Source organism: Electrophorus electricus, chromosome 20 (assembly GCF_013358815.1).
Source record: "Electrophorus electricus isolate fEleEle1 chromosome 20, fEleEle1.pri, whole genome shotgun sequence".
Classification (NCBI taxonomy): domain Eukaryota; kingdom Metazoa; phylum Chordata; class Actinopteri; order Gymnotiformes; family Gymnotidae; genus Electrophorus; species Electrophorus electricus.
The window spans coordinates 12831193-12850837 of NC_049554.1; the positions used below are offsets into that span (position 1 = coordinate 12831193).

Here is a 19645-nt window from a genome sequence, read left to right on the forward strand (position 1 = left end):
TGCAGTCAGCTGGTTCTGTCACCATTGCTCAGTGAAATAAAAACACAAATAGGCCTCCCCCCAAACAAAAACCCCAGACAAATAGCATCATAAATGAGATTGCATTCAGCTATTCCACAAAACTAGCCCAGCTAATTTCACGGGTTTGAAAACTAGGTTGGCAAAATTAGTCTGCATGGTTTTTTTTAAAGGTATTTTGCTTAATGAAGGCAAACAATATTTTAGGAGTCTTTCACTTTGCATATACTGTAGTGCAGTAGTGCATATATATATATATATATATATATATATATATATATATATATATATATATATATAGTATGTGACCTACATTAGAAAGAGAGATAAGTCTGTTCTGGGATTAATCATCCAGTGCATAGTCAGTGCAGTCACTTTATATGAATGACAGTGAATGGAATTATGATCATATAACTTTATTAAGACAATTTCGTCAGAATCTGAGCGCGTTTGAGATGGCTGGTGTTAGTGACATCTTAGCTTCGCTCGGCCTCTCTGGTGTCCATTAAGTTGAGTGTGTGCACTCAGAGTCCACACTGCAATCTTTCATTTAAACCAACTTAGCCTCGGGGTCACACTGGGAAATTGAATTTGGGCAACATTGAAACGGTTAAACCTGACTTTCATACTGCAGAAACACGCACAGGAGGGCTTGTACTTTGGCTGGCAGAGGCACGTGTCTGTGTGTGTGTGTGTGTGTGACCTACAGTGCTATCAGATGACGTGAAAAGCCTTCATGAGGCGATAACTTATTAATGTCAGAAAAAGATGATGGTTTTCACAGGAGCAGAACGGGCGTGAATTTGAAGCTTGAAACACTTCGAAACCTGCAGGGTAAAAGAGGACTGAGAATCGAGGAGCTAATGTCTGGCGCGTCCGGGGAGAGTTCTCTGTCTCGTCGTGACTGTCACCTCATGAACCACATGCAGTGCACATCCCTCCACAAGAGCTCATCGCTCAGCTGTCGGTGTAGACCCGCGGAGAACGCCTCTACATAAGAGGTGTTCTCTCTCCGCCTCTCTGTCTAACCACCCTGGAGGGACCGAGCTTGTCAGCCTGGCAACGCACCAGGGAAGAGGTCAGGCTCCACTAAGGATAATAACAATAAGAACTCGAGAAATCCAGCAGGGAAGAGACCTGGATCACATCTACACTTGCTGGGGTGGAAGGAGAATTCCCACACAGGCCTCGCAAATAAGGCCATTACCCATCATTCCTAGAAATGAAGAGGAGATCGTACCTGCGGCCGTGGATAAGTATCGTGGAAAATCGATAGAACTCTGTTCTGACTGTAGAAAAGTCCAGAGGCTACGTTACGTACAGATGCCTGACACGAGCATGTAGTGTTCTGATCCCCCTCCATTTACCTTACATTAAGAGCCAGGGACACAGGCACCTGCAGTCCTGTGTGTGTGTGTGTTTGTATGTGTGTTTGTATGTGTGTGTGTATGTGTGTGTGTGTGTGTGTGTGTGTGTGTGTGTGTGTGTGTGCAGATACAGGAATCAGCTCAGGATACAGGAATCAGATCCCCGGGGGGGGAGGGTTGCATTAAAAGCCACATCCACAACCAGCAGCCCGTCCCAAGACTCTGCACACATGCATTACTGACAGGCAGAGGAGTTCTCTGCACTGACAGCACACGTGATCAATCAGAACAGCATCCTGTGACACCGCCGACTGATAGCCAGGTGCGTGCGAGATGCAGAATGAACCCTGACCCTTCATTCCAGCAGAGGGGCCATTAAAACCCCATATAAATGAGGTCCCCCTTCGTTCTGTTTAAGGTTTGGTCCTTTTAATACAAAACTGCCTTTAAGAAGTTGATTAGACAGTGGTGGCAGCTGTAGTCAGCGACATAAATGTGCACTCAAAATAAACAGCTGAGAGAGACTTGCCCTCAGACAACCCCACACTTGGTCTGGACTAAGCAGGGACTCATGAATATTCAAAGCTCCAGCCTCAAAGTGGTTTTTACAAACTCTGCCAGTTCAGTAGAGTTCACCCGCGGCTGAACTAAATGCCAGAGAGGGCTAAAAACAGACTTAAACAGTGACGACCGACAGCCATCGATATCTTCCAGCTTTTCAAATTTATTCCATTTGTGTTGGCTGAAATAGATTTACCAGTTTAATCTCAAACTGAGGTTGCCAGCTAATTACTGTACCAGAGATTCTCCCAGACACGTCACGTTTTGTGAGATGTTCTGTTGTGGCTTGCACACTGATTTTTGTCTGTTTTGAACCCCAATGTTGGCGTGTCGCTTCTGTGGTCTTCTGTCACTACCCAGATGGCACAAACTGGCCCATTTGTCCCATGCGTATATGTCATTCCCATACGGGCATGAACCGCTTCTCCGTGGCTACGCTCCTCTTGGAAACTGGCATTTCTGGATAAGGGAAACAAAGAGTTTGATTTACAGGAGGACTGAAGTGTGTCTAGTCCAGCGCACACAGATTCTGAGCAGATTTTTTCTATTACATTTTATATTTTTTATAACGTAGTATAATAAATGACCAGCTCTTTCATCTTTAATATTATCTAAATGGTTTCATTAGCAGTAGAAGTTCCCTTGCTTCAGTCTAGCAGATACCCGACACTTTCTTTAGACATTATAAAGACTTAAGACAGGCCTTGGGCTTTGGAGACTTGGCCTAGATGTTATTTCATGAAAAGTTCAATACCAACTAAAAAATTGTCAATTAACTCCATAGATATATTACATTTTAAGATTAAAATAAAATACAATTAGCATACGGATGATTTTAAAAAAAAGTAAACAAATAACATGCGCTGCTACTGAGTTGGTGGACAAACTTTAAAACTTTGTGTTTTTTACATTTCCGAGTTATATTTGGCACGTTATTTTTCAGCAATCACCATGGGAACCTATAGCTCAGTTCCTCTCGGTGAGGAAAGTGCGGGAGTTGAAGCTAATAGTGGCCCTGGCATGCGGTGCCCTTGTCTGTCCATCACTCAAACCCAGGCCTGGGCCCCAGATAAACAGACTCAGTCAGGCCCTGGCACTGACCAAGGGCCACAGGCTGATGAAATAAGTGACAAGCTGTGATTTGTGACATTAGACACTCTTGTAAATTATGCACTGTGTGTCACAACCCAACCGGCAAAAAAAAAAAAACCCAAACAAAATTAGAAAGAACTCAGAGATGGCTGACAAGTGGAACAATATCTTCCCATGAAAATGTCGATGCTGAATTTGCCCTGGAATTTGCTGGATGTTTTGCGGAATAAGGAAGTAAGCTCAGAAAGGTGGGCTCAGGCAGGAATTCTGGGAATTCTTCTATCTGATAGACCAACCAATGTGTGATAGAGACACCGCTGACTTTGTGGATATGAAATATTTTCTGCTTGGTTGGTAAAGGAATAATCATGCTAAGAAGAAAAATTCTATCACAGGTCTTCAAATGGATAAAATGTTTGTTTCTGTCCAGACATGCTCAAGAAGCCAGCAGGTTTGATTTGAACATTTATCTGGGCGAATTCATAACCCTTTGACATGCCTATTCATTTCCTATTCATGTATCAACATCTCTGAAGGCCTTGATCTCGCTATGCCAAATATTCCATAATCAGTGGATAATGAAGGATGTGAGCTATGTGAACCGAATGCTAATATACAAAAACTCCCCCTTCCCACAAATCACCACAGATTCCTTTAGTATGAGTGAAGGAGTTGGACTCGCATGATTGAAATATAAAACGAACCAATGCAAAACCTTCCCTAGACCTATTTGTACATTTTCATGCAAACTCAGTCTTGCGAAATCTGCTATTGTAACACCCAGCACAGCATTTACCGGCATGGCTTTTATTTTTAAAAATTGTCACCATCACCATGACCACGGTTCCTCTTTTTCAAAGCCGTTGCTCCAGGGAGCAGGACACAAGCCATCCAGCAAAGGTTTACTCTGCAGTACGAGGTTAACCCATGGCTACACACTCCTCTTTCAAGTCCTGCCACGGTTCACCGGACCCACATCTCCCCCACCTCATGGCTCTCTACTGCCCCCAGTGGGAGGAGAGGCTATATTCACGCCTGCTGGCACACTGTCTGTTAGTTGTTTCATCAGTTCTAATTCATCTGAAGTAAATCATGCAACTGGAAAATTGAATTGGACCCATATCCTTGTACGCTATGCACACAAAATAACTTCCTTAGGAAAAAAAAACGCACTTCCTTATAAAAGCGAACAAGTGCTGTGAACATTTAACGCTTAATATTTTCCACTAAGAAGGTTTATTTATAAAAGTTGCTCAAATTCTGCCATGATTATGTTTTTAAAGTAAATAAGAACTGGTATCACTTACAGCTAATGGTGTTTTTTTTGTGTGTGGTACCATCTGCACGGCCAGATCAACAGTACCATCGTATCCCATGCGCTTGAATCTGAGGTGGCAGTGAATGTGTTGTTCACGTCCCGTCAGTGACCCAGCTCAAGGTAACTGGAGGAGAAATCATCCCTCCCTGTCCATCCTATGTCTACCAAGTCCCACACCATCTAATTGTCCTCGGCCATGTGGTGCACTGTGGGACCCGTGACGGAGGAGTGTGTTTTGGAGGGTTTCGTCAAACACCCTTCGTTAAATAGGACGCGCTAATGTCACATGTTCCGATGAAGAACAGACGCCTGTGTTTTGCTGACACGCTGCTTACTGTTCGCTGGTTTATGACAGTGAGGAAAGTATCTCGGTCGCCTCAGGAAACTGGAGATTTCTCTCTGTTTTTTACAATGCGTGATGGTTTCAGACCCTGCGTGACTGTGCTCTACTCCTGTACTGGTCAGTCGACGTTTCCAGGAACTAATCAAAACAATTCATTATGCTTGTGAATACTTCAGGGGTTTATATGCAGTTGGACACTGGACACTGCACTTGTAAAATAAAGACAGAGGTGATGCGAAGTCTCTGGGTGTGAAGTAGGGACCTTTTAGACCCTGGAACGGATTCTGCCAAGACACTTGGCTTTGAGAACTCATCGCCAGTCCCCAGGAGGACGCGATTTGTCCACTGACGCGGCGCCGGGGAGGCAGCGTGAGTCTTTGCCAGCTCTGGGACTCCGTGGGCGAGTCTCTCTGAGAGACCCTCGAGTCAGTGTGGTGTGGACACGCTTGCATGGACCCATTGTTGTAGTAGTCTGAGAGTTATGAGTCACCCAGTTAATACCCGATGGTGGTGGAGCTCGGGACCTGGTACAGAGACACGGGGTGCCGGAGATAAAGGTAGATCAGCTTAAAACTACAGAATTTTCATCCGGTTACGGAGGTGACGGTGATTATCTTTTTTTTTTCTACACGTTGTTCTTAGCACTGGTTCCACTGTCAAATAGAGCACCATTGTATAATCTCTTAACAGCACAGTTTAATTCCAGCCATATTTAAGAGTCTTAATTTATATTCATAAAACCAGACTCCTACAGCATAATGAAAACATTTTATTTTCTCTTCTTATATGTCAACAATGTAATAAAGGCAATGAAAGATAAGACTTCAACTTACATGAGCTTCAAACTATATAGTAATTATGGCTTATGCTGATAGTGGTTCCAGTTTAATGTGCAGACAAATCACACGCTTCTCACTGGCATATTAATGAAGACAAAATTGGGGAAACCCCTCTGCACACCTGCATGTGTGACACATCGGAGCAGGAGCGAAAGGAAAACTTTGAAAAAAGTTTATTTGCAAAATGCAAAGACAAAAATGGTCTGATGAGGCCAGGCTTTGCGAAGGCTCCGGCCACGCAAGGGACTTTCACTGCGAAGCACTGAACTCAGGCACCTGTGGGACTGATACGGGAAGGCAAGCAAGTGGGAGTGATAATTCAGTTAGTGGGTGACTAGGACCAGTGAAGCCAACAAGAGCGCTGTGATTGGCATGTGTGCGTTACATGAAGGCTGGCTGGACACCAGCCAGGGCATGATGTCGTGTTTACTTAGCGATCGTGCTGGCATCATTAAACAAGGATGAGTTTTGACTGCAAACGACAGAGGGGCTTCACTTCAAATGCAGTCCTCGGTGAAACCATCCTCCTTAAAAGAAAGCTCAGTGGAAATGGAGATTCGCTCTGCCCTGAAGAGAGGTGTACATGCTAATCATGCAGCTGGGGGCACGGAGTCTAGCTTCTCTCTCTGCTCAATCCATTCCCAATAGAAAGACAAAAATATCTCCCTGTCTACATTATGCATAAGCCAAGCCAACCCCCCCCCATGGATTCTGGTCAGGTTGCCCTTTAACTACACTGCTCTCATGTGAGGCTTCCTGTCCGTTAAAACGTCTCAGCAAACAAACTGGAACTGGTGTAGTCATTTGGCAGTGGTTGATCCGTTTCTTTTTCCACAAAAGCATCCCTGTCATGAGGGCAGATTTTGGTTTGTGCATGTTCCGATACAACAATCGTAACCAAGCAGTTAATTTCTTTCTAGGGTGCCATTAACAGACACCTTATGGTAGCTTAAAGACCAAACTTTGCATAAAAAAGAAACTTTGAGGACAGGGAATTCCTAATTAAACGTAATAAAGCATTTTCTTGCAGGTGAGCGCTCAGAATGGATGCTGACACGGAATCCACGAGATCAAAACCTGTGCGAACACTCCAAGAAGCTCACAGGTTTTCACAAGTAACACAGACTATTCTGGCATAACTCAGGACATCAGAACACTCAAAACACTTCTAAAAGCACAAGGTTGGCCATTAAGCTGCAATATAAAGACTCTGTGCACTTTGTAGACTAAACTATTCAAAACATCGCCCTCTTCCACTGCAGTGCAGATGCAGTCCTGGCTGCCGTCAGTAGCGAGTCTGAAGCGTCAGGTACTTTATGCCTAGAAATCTTGAGGGGAAAAAAAACCCACCTTTCAAACTTTTAATAGTTTAATTCATATTAGTAACAAGATTGGAAAGTGGACACATTTGTATCGCAGGTGGATATTGTGGTAGTGCCATCATGGACAAATGGCATTTCCACCTCATCTCAAATTGTCTCGTTTATTAGAAAATAATGAACACAATTAATCCTCCTCAGCCCCTGTGTCAACGGGCATTTAACAGACTTCAAACTAATTTTGCTGTTTACCAATTTCTATGTCTTCATTAACTAAATATATTAGATGTTTAAATCATTAAATGGCTTCAATAATGTTTGTAATTATCTGAAATCAATTTTTTGCAGGTTAATAATATGTTTTAAACAGACAGATTGTGGTATTCATTCTAACTGATCTGTCGATTGTAGAACTGAACGTAAGCCCGGGGTAAAAGGTTCAAGGATATGGCGAACAGTAGGCCGTACCTCCTGGTTTGTGTCTTGTAGAGATTTGTGGAGGAGAATAGGTTTGTGTCGAGTTATGTCATCTCTTATTGCCTGGAAGAATATTATTTACTTTTCTCGTCGTTTTTAAAAACGCACTACTGTCAGAATCACTGTCAACATTATGCCTGTGATAGCATGTTTTAAAACTTAGCATTTTAGTCATATCATATAAAACTGGGTTCACTGGAGTCCACTGTGTGGTGGAAATCACATCTTAGTATTTTAGTAGAAAATGGCTTTTTTATGTTTCCTAAAAGTAGGCATTTATATAATATTTTTAGATTATTAGCATAGTTTTTTAAAATTACAACATTACTGACATGACAAAAAAAAAAGACTGTTCTCAAGTGTTATTTACTTCATATTTTATTTTCTGCTCATGTTTCTAACAACTGACAAATGGCATGATTGTTTCTTCGACAGTTGGTTCCTTGGTAGCCATATAAACTGATTTTTGAAGACGCTTTCGGCTAATGGTAGAATTGTTGGTTGTGCTTCTGACAACCATTACCACTTTATTCTGTGTAAACATTTGTAAAATTTGCTATCAAACACTGAATATTTTATAATAGTTTACATTTAATTCACTTATTGTTTGTGCAAAAAAAAAGAAAAAAAATTAAAGGTAACATTTTAATTACACACTTTCATGTTTTAAGACTAAATGTCTGGGTCTGGCGCAAGGGTAAATTATGAAATTCATACACAAATGTCACACTCCTTCTCTGGCATCCTAGTTCTGTTTTAATGTGAAGTTAATATAATGAAAAGTAAAACTGAAAATCTGTACATTTTAAAAAACCTCCCTGGGATTTTAAAGTGCCCATAACTGAATAAATATTTCAGTTTTTAGTACATCGAGGCCCAGTCTCCTCTAGTGTATTCTATACACCTCTTGTCAACAAATCCCTTAAAATATTGCTTGATGCCTGTTGTCTCACTGATCAACTTCTTGGTATCAGACCCAACTTTTACTTCTTTTATGTCTTTAAAACATGGTTCTTTTAGTCTTTTAAACTAGCAGTCCTTTTCTTCAAAGCGCGTGGCTGCTCGGCCAGTCAGTGAATGCCAGCTGAGCGCAAGCTCACATCTCGCGTCGCTGTCTGGGTCCGGGCAGTATAAGCGCCGCGGCTCAGCTACTGCGCGTCGCACCAGATAACACAGATCGCTGCTGTCGTCGCTCTTTGACCGTCGCCATGGAAACTCATCGAGTGGTTATAGTGGACCAGGTGCCGGCCTCTCCATGCTTGAACCCTCTCAGAGCAACAGATTTCTCTCAACGTCACGTACCATCCATCTCCCACTAACCCAACTGTCCAAAATGAGAAGATTTTTCAGAATTTGGAAGATAAACGAAGCCCAGAGCCCTGGGTGAACGTCAGTGGAGGTGTGGACCGCCTGCGTGTGTTTGGAATCAGAAGGGCTTAAGGGTCACTTTTTCAATGCAGCACACAGCAATCTTCTTTTAAGCATTTTGCAATTAAAATGAAGGTATTTGTATTGTTTCTGTCCTCGAAAGTCTCTCTTCGATGCAGGGCAGTAGATGTTCTTTTCTGTTGTCAGTTACCTTTAAGTAGATGTGACCCAGAGCTTTAGCTTCAAAGCTGCTGCTAGTTTTTACATTCTCACATTTAGCTCATTTAGGATGTGAAGAAAAGTCTAGTGCAATAAGAAGTGTATGTCCTTCCAAACATCCAGGAGGAACAAACCAAGGAGGAACACCTGTGAGAGTTTCCATGGAGGAACACCAGCGCATGTTCCCAAGAAAGAACACCTGTGAGTGTTCACAAGGAGGAACACCTGAAGAGTGTTTCCAAGGAAGAAGTGGAACTTAGATCAAATTGTTCTTATTTTATGGCAATAATATAATTCAGAATATAGGTGCCAACTCCTAAAGCAGAAGATTTGGGTTTTATCAGAGAGAGAAAAAGAGTGTAAAAGTTAGTCTCTCCAGCTCAATACACAAAACAGAAATCCCACTTTATTCATAGTCAACATTATCTGTAGCATCCTTAGGAGGTGATAAACCCAGGTCAAGGCCGCTGGGAGTCTTCACTGGTGAGAGTCCGGACTTTCTTATCATGTGATGGGCTTTGCACCGACTGACGGTGAGCATTGCATTTAATCGCATAGTGTTTCCATTCTGGGACTGGTGATAGCAGTACTGCCCTACAATAATCAACCACTTTATCCCTCAATTCAATTCAATTCAATTCAATTCAATTCAAGCATGACAAATAATGGTGCATTTGTATTGCCAAAGCTTGGGTTACTGAGTTTTAGAGTATTAAAAAAAATACTACAAGAAATTGAACACTGAACACAATATAGTATATGAAAAAGATTATATTGTGTTGTGCATTACAACTGCAGATAAGCAAAGCATCATAAATAATGTAGGGTGTTTTTGTTATAGTGAGACAGGTAGTTTTGTGTGTGTGTGTGTGTGTGTGTGTGTGTGTGTGTGTGTGTGTGTGTGTGTGTGTGTGTGTGTGTGTGTGTGGACATTGTCACTCAGTGTCTCTTTTCTGAAGAGGTTTAGTGCAGCTAATGCAGAGTACTCCTCATGCTTCTGTAGCAAGTGTAATTTCTGAATATTTGAGAGGCTCTTAAATCTGGGACATTTAGCATTAATTAGCCTCTAATGTAGAACACGATCACGTTGATTTCTTTTTATCACGTTATCTTCAGTGGCTTCCATTATCTCCACTGGCTTCCTGTTAAGTACCACATTCATTTCAAAAATCCTCCTTCTCACATAACTTTACAAAGCCCTCAACAGTCTCGCACGTTCTTATCTTAACGTCACGTCATTGCCAGACTCCGGTTTCCTTGAAAGATTTGCGGTTTTTGGAACACTAGAGAGGAAAATGCTTTTCAAAAATGTAAGATGATGATGGAAAGTAAAAAAAAAAAACAACAAAACTTTGTCAACAGCTAAAAACTAAATTAAAAACTCAAGCAGAAGGGTAAAGAAAGTTATTTGAGATCTTGAAAATGATATTCACTGTATGAAATTTAAATTGCTTTCCAACCTGACCCGGTTTGTCTTATCACGTACAGTGTAAAAATACGAGATCCTATGTAAGTAAGAAGGTGAAGATCTCGGTTCCCTTCACACACACCTCTGAGAGCCACATTCTCACACCTATGGGGGCCCCAGGCACTATGGTTCTGCAAACCAGAACATTCGGTGGTACAATAAGATCAGACAGCATGCATTCATCTGCCCTAAAAACATAATTCTTTTTTATTGGAATATACATAGTTATCAGTAGAAAGGTTGAATTGATCTTTCTTGTCCAACAGGAGGCCTTTGACTGTGTTGGTGCCGCATTTTTGAAGTGGGTGCAGCTTATGGTTGCTAGACCATCATGCTCCACGCTGGGGCTCCGTTAACTGACCAGTCTTGTGTTCGAGATGTATGAGGACTCTCTGGTCTGCTGTACAGCTTAGCCACTGAGCCACTGCACTGCTGTATGATGGTTTTCCAATACTTCAGGTTTGTCAGAGTCCAGAGTGTACACTCCCTACTCACACAGATGATATCACAGTGTTTATTAATGATAGACATGATACTGTGGATCTGTAATACTGCCCTTGAGACCATCTCCTAAGCTTGTAGATTAGATGGAACATGGTACCAGCTGTACCAGGGCCATGGTCTTGAAACACTGTCATATTGATAAGATATGTAAATTGGTCTGGATAAGAATGTCTGCCAAAAGTCTGAAAATATAAATGGCCCTCAAATATAATGCAGATGACAGGGTATGTCAAGAAGGTGCAGGAAACATTAAAAGTTTTAGGAGTTTCCTTAGGCTGAACAGACTTCCAAAAAAAAAAAAACCAGGAATGGCATCGTGGACCAGACTGGTTTGACTGGAATGGTTACCACCACAGTTCCAGCTGCTCACTACCTAGTGGTGTGGCCTCCACAACGTGGTACAAGTTCACTGTGCTACTGCCACATGTGGCAATGGTGCAGGAAATCTAGAGGACCTATTTTGGTTTGGCCAGTACTGCCTATGAGGAGTTGTTTTCTTATACAGAAGGACAGTGTATGGTGGGGACCATGGCCTTTCTTCAGGCTATTGTAGGGCGAGGAGGCCACATGGCCGGGAGCAGCAACCATAATTTTGAGAATGGGGGGTGAAAAGGGCTTGACATGCAGCTGTTCCTCTATTTCAAGAGGCTGCTCAACTCAGTATTTGCTCAACTCGACTCTCTTAAACAGATCTATTCTGGAATCACGGAAGGTGTTTTTACGCTTTGAAGGGCATCGGATACTCCTACTGGAAAGCTGGAGGAACCGCAGTTCTTAAATCCTTTTATTCCATCAGTGCATCATTCTATCTATCTTCAGACAGTATGCTATCGCATCTGTTACGTGCAGGGCATAGAAAGTTAGACCACCTGGCATGTGCTGACATCGCACAGCTGGGTGACAAAACGGAGATCAAGCCAGAAGTATTTGGGTCGATGTCAAGAATTCGCCGAACATCCCTGAATAATCCGACAGCCATCGGTGGGTGGAGGAGAGGCCGTGAGTACAGCCTTTCTTCCCTGTTACTGTGACAATGGGGGTTTGGAATGAAGGTGAGTGGTGATCCTGTGCCCTACCACCCCAGAGACAGACACCTCTATCTAATGCACACCTTCTAGAGGACTTTCCCTCAACTAGGGGGGCTGGTTTCTTTGACACCAGTTCTTCCCCTGAAGTCCGCAGGATGACACTGTACAATTGTACAATTGTACAGAAAGGTCACCTGACATCCATTGGAGGATAGTACATGGAGCAACAGACACAACAGACACGTACAGACACAGACACAACAACACAACAACACAACGGACATATACAGACACAGACACAACAACAGACACAACAACAGGTACAACAACACAACGGACACAACAGACATATACAGACACAGACACAACAACAGACACAACAACACAACAGACATCTACATATACAGACACAGACACAACAGACTCAACAACAGACACAACAACACAACGGACACAACAGACATATACAGACACAGACACAACAACAGACACAACAACAGACACAAGAAACACATCCTGAGGGCCAGTCTTCAGTTTATCCTTTTGTGCACGGTATTTGGAGTGTTTACCTTATCTAATGGTTTCAACTAAGGAACAGACTTCTTTCTAGCTGTTCATTTTTGGGCAAAATTTCTCAGTGAAACATAAGAATGCACTGGTTTTACTTTTTAGGAGGTACTGTGAAACTACCTATGTGGAAAACAAGGCGAACTCAGGTGTCAGGCCACGGTGTCAGGGCACAGTAGATCTGATGGCCATGTTTATGAAGGAGGCAACGACTAGATATGAGAGCCACCCAACGTGCCTGATACGGAAGAGTGGTGGGGACTCTGTAGGACCAGGTAATGTTGCAGGGAAAATGTGCCTGTCACCATGTGGATGACACTCTGTGGATGTAGCCCTGTGCATGTCACACTGTGCATGTCACCTTGTTGATATCACCCTGTCGATGTCAACTGTGGCGATGTTATCTTATGCACGTCACCTTGTGCATGTTACCCTGTGGGTCTCACTGCAGGGATGTCACCATGGTTGTGTGAAACCCTCATTTTGTGCAGTGCTAACATTGGCCTTCAGCAAATCCTTAAAAACTCCATTCAGGAATAACAAAGCAGTGCCATATGGGCCAGGATTAGCACTGACTGTTACGACACAGCGAAAATCCGTACCGTTGGACTCATTGTGCTCATACCATGTCCAGCTGAACTTTGGGATGCAAATTCAGCACTGTATTCCTAAGTTCGGGACTGTGATTTTGCTGTTTGATATGACAGACACATGTAGGTTTTCATGGGGATATTATTATTTGAATAATAATTTTTTGTTTTAAAAGCCTTAAAAATGTAACGATTCTTGCTCAGAGGTTCTAATTATGAAATATAATATTGAATAAGTATTCAAGTATTCTGATGATTTGGCAGCGTCGTCACATTTAAAGGACAAAGCCCTCTTTACAGAGGAGGTTTTGACTAAAGAGAAAAATATAATTCTAAGACTCAAAACCTTTTAAAATGAAGGCGAGACGAGGTGCAATCCTTCATTCTCTGACATACTGTACTTCAGTTAAAATCAGAAACTCCTCTTGGACAGTGTTGGCACAACTGGGCTATTTAATCTCAACAAGAGGTCAAAAGCGACCGTTAGGCGTTAAAACACCTGTTGCAGAGGCGGACAGAGGTGAGAGGCGGTTCTGTGCAGGATGGCAAAGCACTAATTAAGCTCACCTAGGGATCGCTGAGAAAAGATAAGAAAAAACCAACACTGAGATCTGAAAATCAACAGCACTGACCCTCGATTTACGGTAAGAGAAAATATTCTGTCATAGAGAGAACTACTCACATAGCTACTCACGCTACAAGTTACCAGACTGTAGATAAATAGGCCCACAGCGAGGATGCAGAAGACAGAAGGCAGCGAACTCCTGCCTGTACCACCTCTGAAGCCATTAAGAATCATTTTTCAAAACTGGCTATATGAAGCAGCTGAACGCTTTCTTTCAGGGTTTTAGACATGCTGGTCAGAAAATGGTTTTCGGCCCAGAGGGTGTACAGACACCCAGCGGTGGAGCGGCTCCGTCTGGACCTCACGCCTGATTCTCTACAGCGATGGTGTCGTTACGCGAGTGTTACACACTATTTTTAGAAAGCGAAGATGCTGGAGGCAGCTGCCTTAGTAATGGGTTACTCGGCAAATCAATTCAGGAGAATTACAGGCCGTGTTTCTCGCCATGCTAGACACGTGGTGGCCATAGTGTTGCAAGCATGCCGAAATGGCTATTTGTAAAATTACAGATTTCTCTTAGTGATTACGTTGTGGGAAAGGTACACTGTGGTAAGATACAGACAGGCGCTGATAACGTTCTCACAGCAGCAGTACGGCTGCAAGCTATAGCAACCCATATCTTCACAGCCTCCAATCAAGATGTATTATTCAATATTATATTATATTATATACATATATGTGGTATTGATATATGCAATATTATTATGTGATACTTAATAATGTATGTGCATATATATATATATATATATATATATATATATATATATATATATACATAAATATCGATATAGTAGCAGTAATTATTTTTGTTGAATACACTTAGTAAACTTTACTACACTATAATGACAATTAAACAAAAATGGATTATTATTATTATTATTCCGTATTGATTCAGGACACGGCAAACTATGGAATCATCGCTCGTTGCGTCATTTGGCGATTGCGAGTATTTGCAGACAAATCTCACGAGCTCCGGATACGGCCCCCGGTTAACGAAATATGACGTAACCAAGGGAGGCACACGTGAACAGCGCGAGCATGCGTCGGGAACGAGGAAAACAGGAAAAAGGCGGTTTGTAAGTTCGGGATGAACCTTCCGGGCCAATGACCGTCTGCAACCGTTTCGGACACAATAACCTCGCCCTAGAAATAACCCCAGAAATAAGAGACCTTCCGATAGCTAGCAGGTGAGTGGCGCCTCTCGCGCGTTTGACAGCGGTTTTCCGTGAGAGCCAGCGAGGCACGGGCGTCGATCCGAGCGCGCTAAAGATCACAGTGCGCACTAAACCCACCGTGTTCGTCCGACACCTCGAATAAAACGATGAAAACGAAACGTCGTTCCAAAAACACGGGGGCGTTGTGTCGCAGAACTGCCTGGCGAGCGTGTGCACGAATGGCAGGGGATTGTGGGAAATGTAGTTTTCTGCGACGCCGGTCCCCGGGTCTAGAGTATATATAAATAGCCCCTATACACATTTATATGCATAATACACACACACACACACACACACACACACACACATACATATACACATATTTGTGATATACTTTATCACAGGTGAAAACTGATGCAGGATTCACTATGTCCAGGACAGACGTCTCAGAAGTAAAGAGGTATGTACTCTAGATTGGCATCCTATACCCACTAAACAAGGATTTTTCTGCCTTCATACTGTATACCACACTGGATTATCAGTGATAATCAGTAGTATGTCCTAAATGCATGTTAATTTTGAAATAATTAATACTTAACATTTTACATTTACACATTTGGCAGACACCCTTATCCAGAACGACATACAATTTTCAGTCATATTTCAGAGGTAGGTGTGTGTGGTGTCAGGAGTCTTGCCCAAGCCCTCGTATTGGTGTAGCATGGCACATTTGCCCAGACAGGGGACTGAACCCCAGTCCACCACAGGTAGACAGACCGAACTTTATTTATCCTTTATTTACAGATCCAAGGGTGAAATTGAAGAAAAATAAGATTTATATTTTAAGAGTAAAGAGAAGTAAGATTTATTGATAAGTATGAAAACAATGTCACAGCATATTAATTAATATAATCTAATTAATATAATTACCTAATGTTTAGTTTTGTTTTTAACACTATCCTAATGTGGAATAAAACCGTAGTAAACGGAATATTTTTCCTTCTGTTTTCTTTCAGTAGCTCACACCAGACGGAGCTGTATGTGGGGGTTCCCTCCACATGCCTGCCAATCGTTTACTCCCCGGAGTATAACATCACCTTTATGGGGCTGGAGAAGCTCCACCCCTTTGATGCAGGCAAATGGGGCAAAGTCATCCACTTTTTAAAAGGTACCCCCGCCCAAAACCTTCCGAGGGGGGTATTGTAGACCTGGAGCTAATGTCAGATGGAATAATACATGTCAGCATTTTAGATTCAGAAAACAAAGGAGTTGTTTGTGTGTGTGTGTGTGTGGGGGGGGGGGGGGGGGGGGGGGGGTGTAGCGAGAGGTGAAAGAATGAGTGGAGGTAAGGACTAATAATGAGGGTGGGGTATCAGGGCTGCCTCACTCCTCCAACCACTCCGACTCAGAGCACGAGATTAGAGGCAGACTGACTCGACTAGCACTTCGGATAAACCTGAACAAAACAACTTGTCTCATGGCCTATTCCACAGGCCATCTCTTAACCGTGGCAATGTGGTGTTTTTCTGCACATCACCTTGCTAAGCGTATGGCAGAGGTGGGGAACGGTCTGGGAAGGTAGCAACGACAGCGCACGTTCTCCTGAAGACCCATTTCTTCAGAGCTTTGAAACGTTTTCCCCTGATCTGACAGAGGAGCAGTTCATCACGGATGAGACCATAGTCCCAGCGAGGGAGGCTAGCGAGGAGGACCTCCTCGTGGTTCACACCAGACGCTATCTGAGCAGACTCAAGGTACAGTCCCCCAGCCCTCTCCTCATCCTTGCCTCGGCCTTGGATTTTCTTTGATTGCCTGGAAAATGTCACGGCTCTCCCTCCGCCTCCCGCTGGCATGCAGTGGGGATATAAGAAATGAGGACCCCCGAAAGCCGAATGTGTGAACGACATCCTGGGGCTCATTGACAAGGCTTCAAAAAGCTGGATACATTAGCATTCAAATGCTAAATTAGCCTTTAAATGACCGAACTGTTCACCTTCCCGTGTACCGCTCCCAGTCGGTCGCTTCCGCCGGCCGTGTGTGCCGTTGTCTCCGTTTTATAGCCTGTAGGTGGCAGCGGAGAGAATGCGTGCGCCCGAAATGGCCAAGGCTTCCCGAGGTGCCTTCGATCTCTGTTGCAGTCCTCGCTGCGAGTCGGCTGTTTTGCTTTGGCTTGGGGTGGCCCCTGACGGCCCCCGACGGCCCCGCAGAGCGACCGGGTTGGAGCGCGGCCCGCTGCTTCTCTGTAGCTGGGATGTTCCGCTGCGCGACTCCCCGTGTGCTCTGGGATTGGCCGGGCCTCGTCCTTGAGCGCTTTGAGCGGACGCCTGGGGCTGATCTCAGACCAGTGTTAAAGGGCAGCTTATATTACATTGGAAGGTGTTAGCTGTGTCTGTTGAAGATCATCACGCCTTAAATTGGCTCTGTGTTATTATTTTTTCCCTCTGCATGCAGAACGGTTTCTTGGAGGGCTCGAGAGAGGTACCTCAGTTCCACTGTGACTACGTTTTGAGTTTTCCCCTTCCTTTTGTACTGTGGAATGTACGTCAGTAGTGGTCTGTTATCGTGTTTTAACATTTTGCTACTGGTTTTGCCACTGTCATTCGGCAGCTCCCAAAAGCAAACCCACGTGAAAGAGCCACACACGGAATTTCAAGTCGAATATTCCAGCTCGAGGCCGAGTTTCCTAAAAGGGCTGTAGTGCCGAAATGACGCAGCCTGTCGCAAAACGCACTCTCTTAATATAATCTTGACCTTAATACTGCAGTGCTTTTGGGGAACTGGCCCCAGGAAGTTATGGTTACCTGGTATTCTTTGTGTTATGCTTTTATTTAATGTCTCACTGGTGCATTTTTGTCCTTTGTTTGTTGTTGTTTATTGTATTTTCCTAGATTGAAGTGATCAAATGCTGATAAAAACCCCTAATATATTTAGTACTTCTTTTTTAGCATGAAAATGTGTCTGTGTTTGTGTGTGCATGCGTGTGTGCGTGCGCGTGCATGTTTTTCCCTCTCCTCTGTCTCCAGTGGTCCCTGGTGGTTGCCACTATCACAGAAATCCCTCCTCTCATATTCCTGCCCAACTTCTTGGTTCAGCGTAAAGTACTAAGGCCACTGCGAACCCAGACGGGTGGCACCATCATGGTAGGTGCTCCGGGGAGATGCCCGCTCACACACGCGTACGTAAACCCACATGTGCAGCCACACACAATAAACCATAGCAGGTTCCTTAGGGAACCTCACTCACAGGACAACTTGCAATAAGCCCTAGACCTTTGGTTCCCTTTATTATTATTGTTGTTATTATTTACATTTATATAGCACCTTTCTCAGACTCAAGGACGCTCTACTCACAGATATCAGCTTTTACAAACACTCACACTACGACTTTTCTTATTTAAATGCTGCGTTTCTTTTCGACAACACGGATGTGACCTTTTTCGATGTCTCACTGGAGAGGAAACGAAAGCACATACGCTATACGCTACAGTCGCACTGAGATAGACACAACCCCAACGAGTGAAAAAGGGATCATTTTCTGAAATGAAAACACTGATCACTGAATTTATTTGCAGTTTTGGTTTTTTTTTTTGGCAATAAGACCTAAAACCATGCTTACTAAATATGGTATGCACTGTAGCATGTCTGTTAGATGAGTCACCCTGATGTCCCCCCCCCCCCCCCCCCAAGGGCCTGCCTTGTTTGACATCTAACATCAAAGCCACTTGTCTCAGTAGCGGTCATGTTGCCATGACCTCAGTTTCGGTTGGTTCTGCAGATTTCCCATGATTCCATAGCACCTGGTCCTAGCACCCAGTTCCCGTTCACAAGCTTGTTCATCACCCTCCGGGTTTGCCGTTCACTTGTTTATGTGGTGCGCTACTGAGGAATCGTTTCCATGTTTGGGATGAAGCCCTGGCGGGCGTTCCGCAGTGCGTTAGTTTTGGAGCGGGCACAGAGGGGCAGAGAGTAGGCACGTTCGGTTGTGGGAAGGCTTCAGCACGGTGCTAGCAGAAGAGATGGCGACATGGGGGCGGAGTCACAAACGTGGAACAAGGCTCTGATGAGCATGGCCTTCTCTGCATGACTAAGAATTGATCATAGGAAGAAGATGCTGTCAAAACTGAATGAGAAAAAAGCTGTCAAAACTGAATGAGAAAAAAGAATGAGACAGATGATTAATGTCTAATATATTATTAATATATATAATTCTTAGTTTCTACACTTACCAACAAGTTAGCCAAGTTCCCCGTGGTGGTTACACCAAAGATTTGAAGAAATTAGTATGCAATTATGTCTGCTAATAAGATCTGGACAGCAGTGTTAGAATGTCTGTGAACCCTTTCTGTATTTCTGCATTCATTTAACCTAAGACTTCATCAGATTGTCACATAAATCCATGAAAAGTCGAAGAAATGAGACAAATATTTTAGACCCTGTCAGAGGAAAATGATCCAATTTTTATTTCTTGGGGAAAATGATCCAATATTACATATCTGTGTGTGGCAGAAGTACATGAACCTTTGCACTTTGTATCTACTGTGACCCCCTTGTGCAGCAATAACTGCAACTAAACATCTCTGGTAATTATTGGTCAGTCCTGCACATCTGCTTGGAGGAGTTTTAACCCACTCCTCTCTAGAAAACAGCTTCAGCTCAGTAATGTTGGTGGGGTTCCTCCCATAAACTCATTGTTTTGGCTCCTTCCACAACACTTCTTTGACTCAGCCATTCCAAAAAGCTTAACTTTTGTTCTTCTTTAACTGTTCTTGGGCAGAATGACTTGTGTGCT

At 43.3% G+C, this 19645-nt stretch overlaps 1 protein-coding gene across 5 annotated transcripts in view; it reads left to right on the forward strand.

The window, feature by feature from the left end:
- The first annotated feature begins 14721 nt into the window (after nucleotides 1-14721).
- Nucleotides 14722-19645, forward strand: part of hdac11 (histone deacetylase 11) — a 20314-nt gene continuing 15390 nt past the window's right edge. The window contains exons 1-6 of one of the 5 annotated variants that reach the window (XM_035520571.1): nucleotides 14722-14890; nucleotides 15262-15317; nucleotides 15481-15526; nucleotides 15874-16025; nucleotides 16511-16611; nucleotides 17881-17997. In XM_035520571.1, coding sequence (XP_035376464.1) covers nucleotides 15959-16025; nucleotides 16511-16611; nucleotides 17881-17997 — 285 coding nt within the window. In that variant the 5' untranslated portion in view covers nucleotides 14722-14890; nucleotides 15262-15317; nucleotides 15481-15526; nucleotides 15874-15958. Of the gene's footprint in view, nucleotides 14891-15261; nucleotides 15318-15480; nucleotides 15527-15546; nucleotides 15625-15873; nucleotides 16026-16510; nucleotides 16612-17880; nucleotides 17998-19645 lie in introns of those variants that run through there. The other 4 variants (XM_027029950.2, XM_035520570.1, XM_035520572.1 and 1 more) reach the window with 4 other exon arrangements.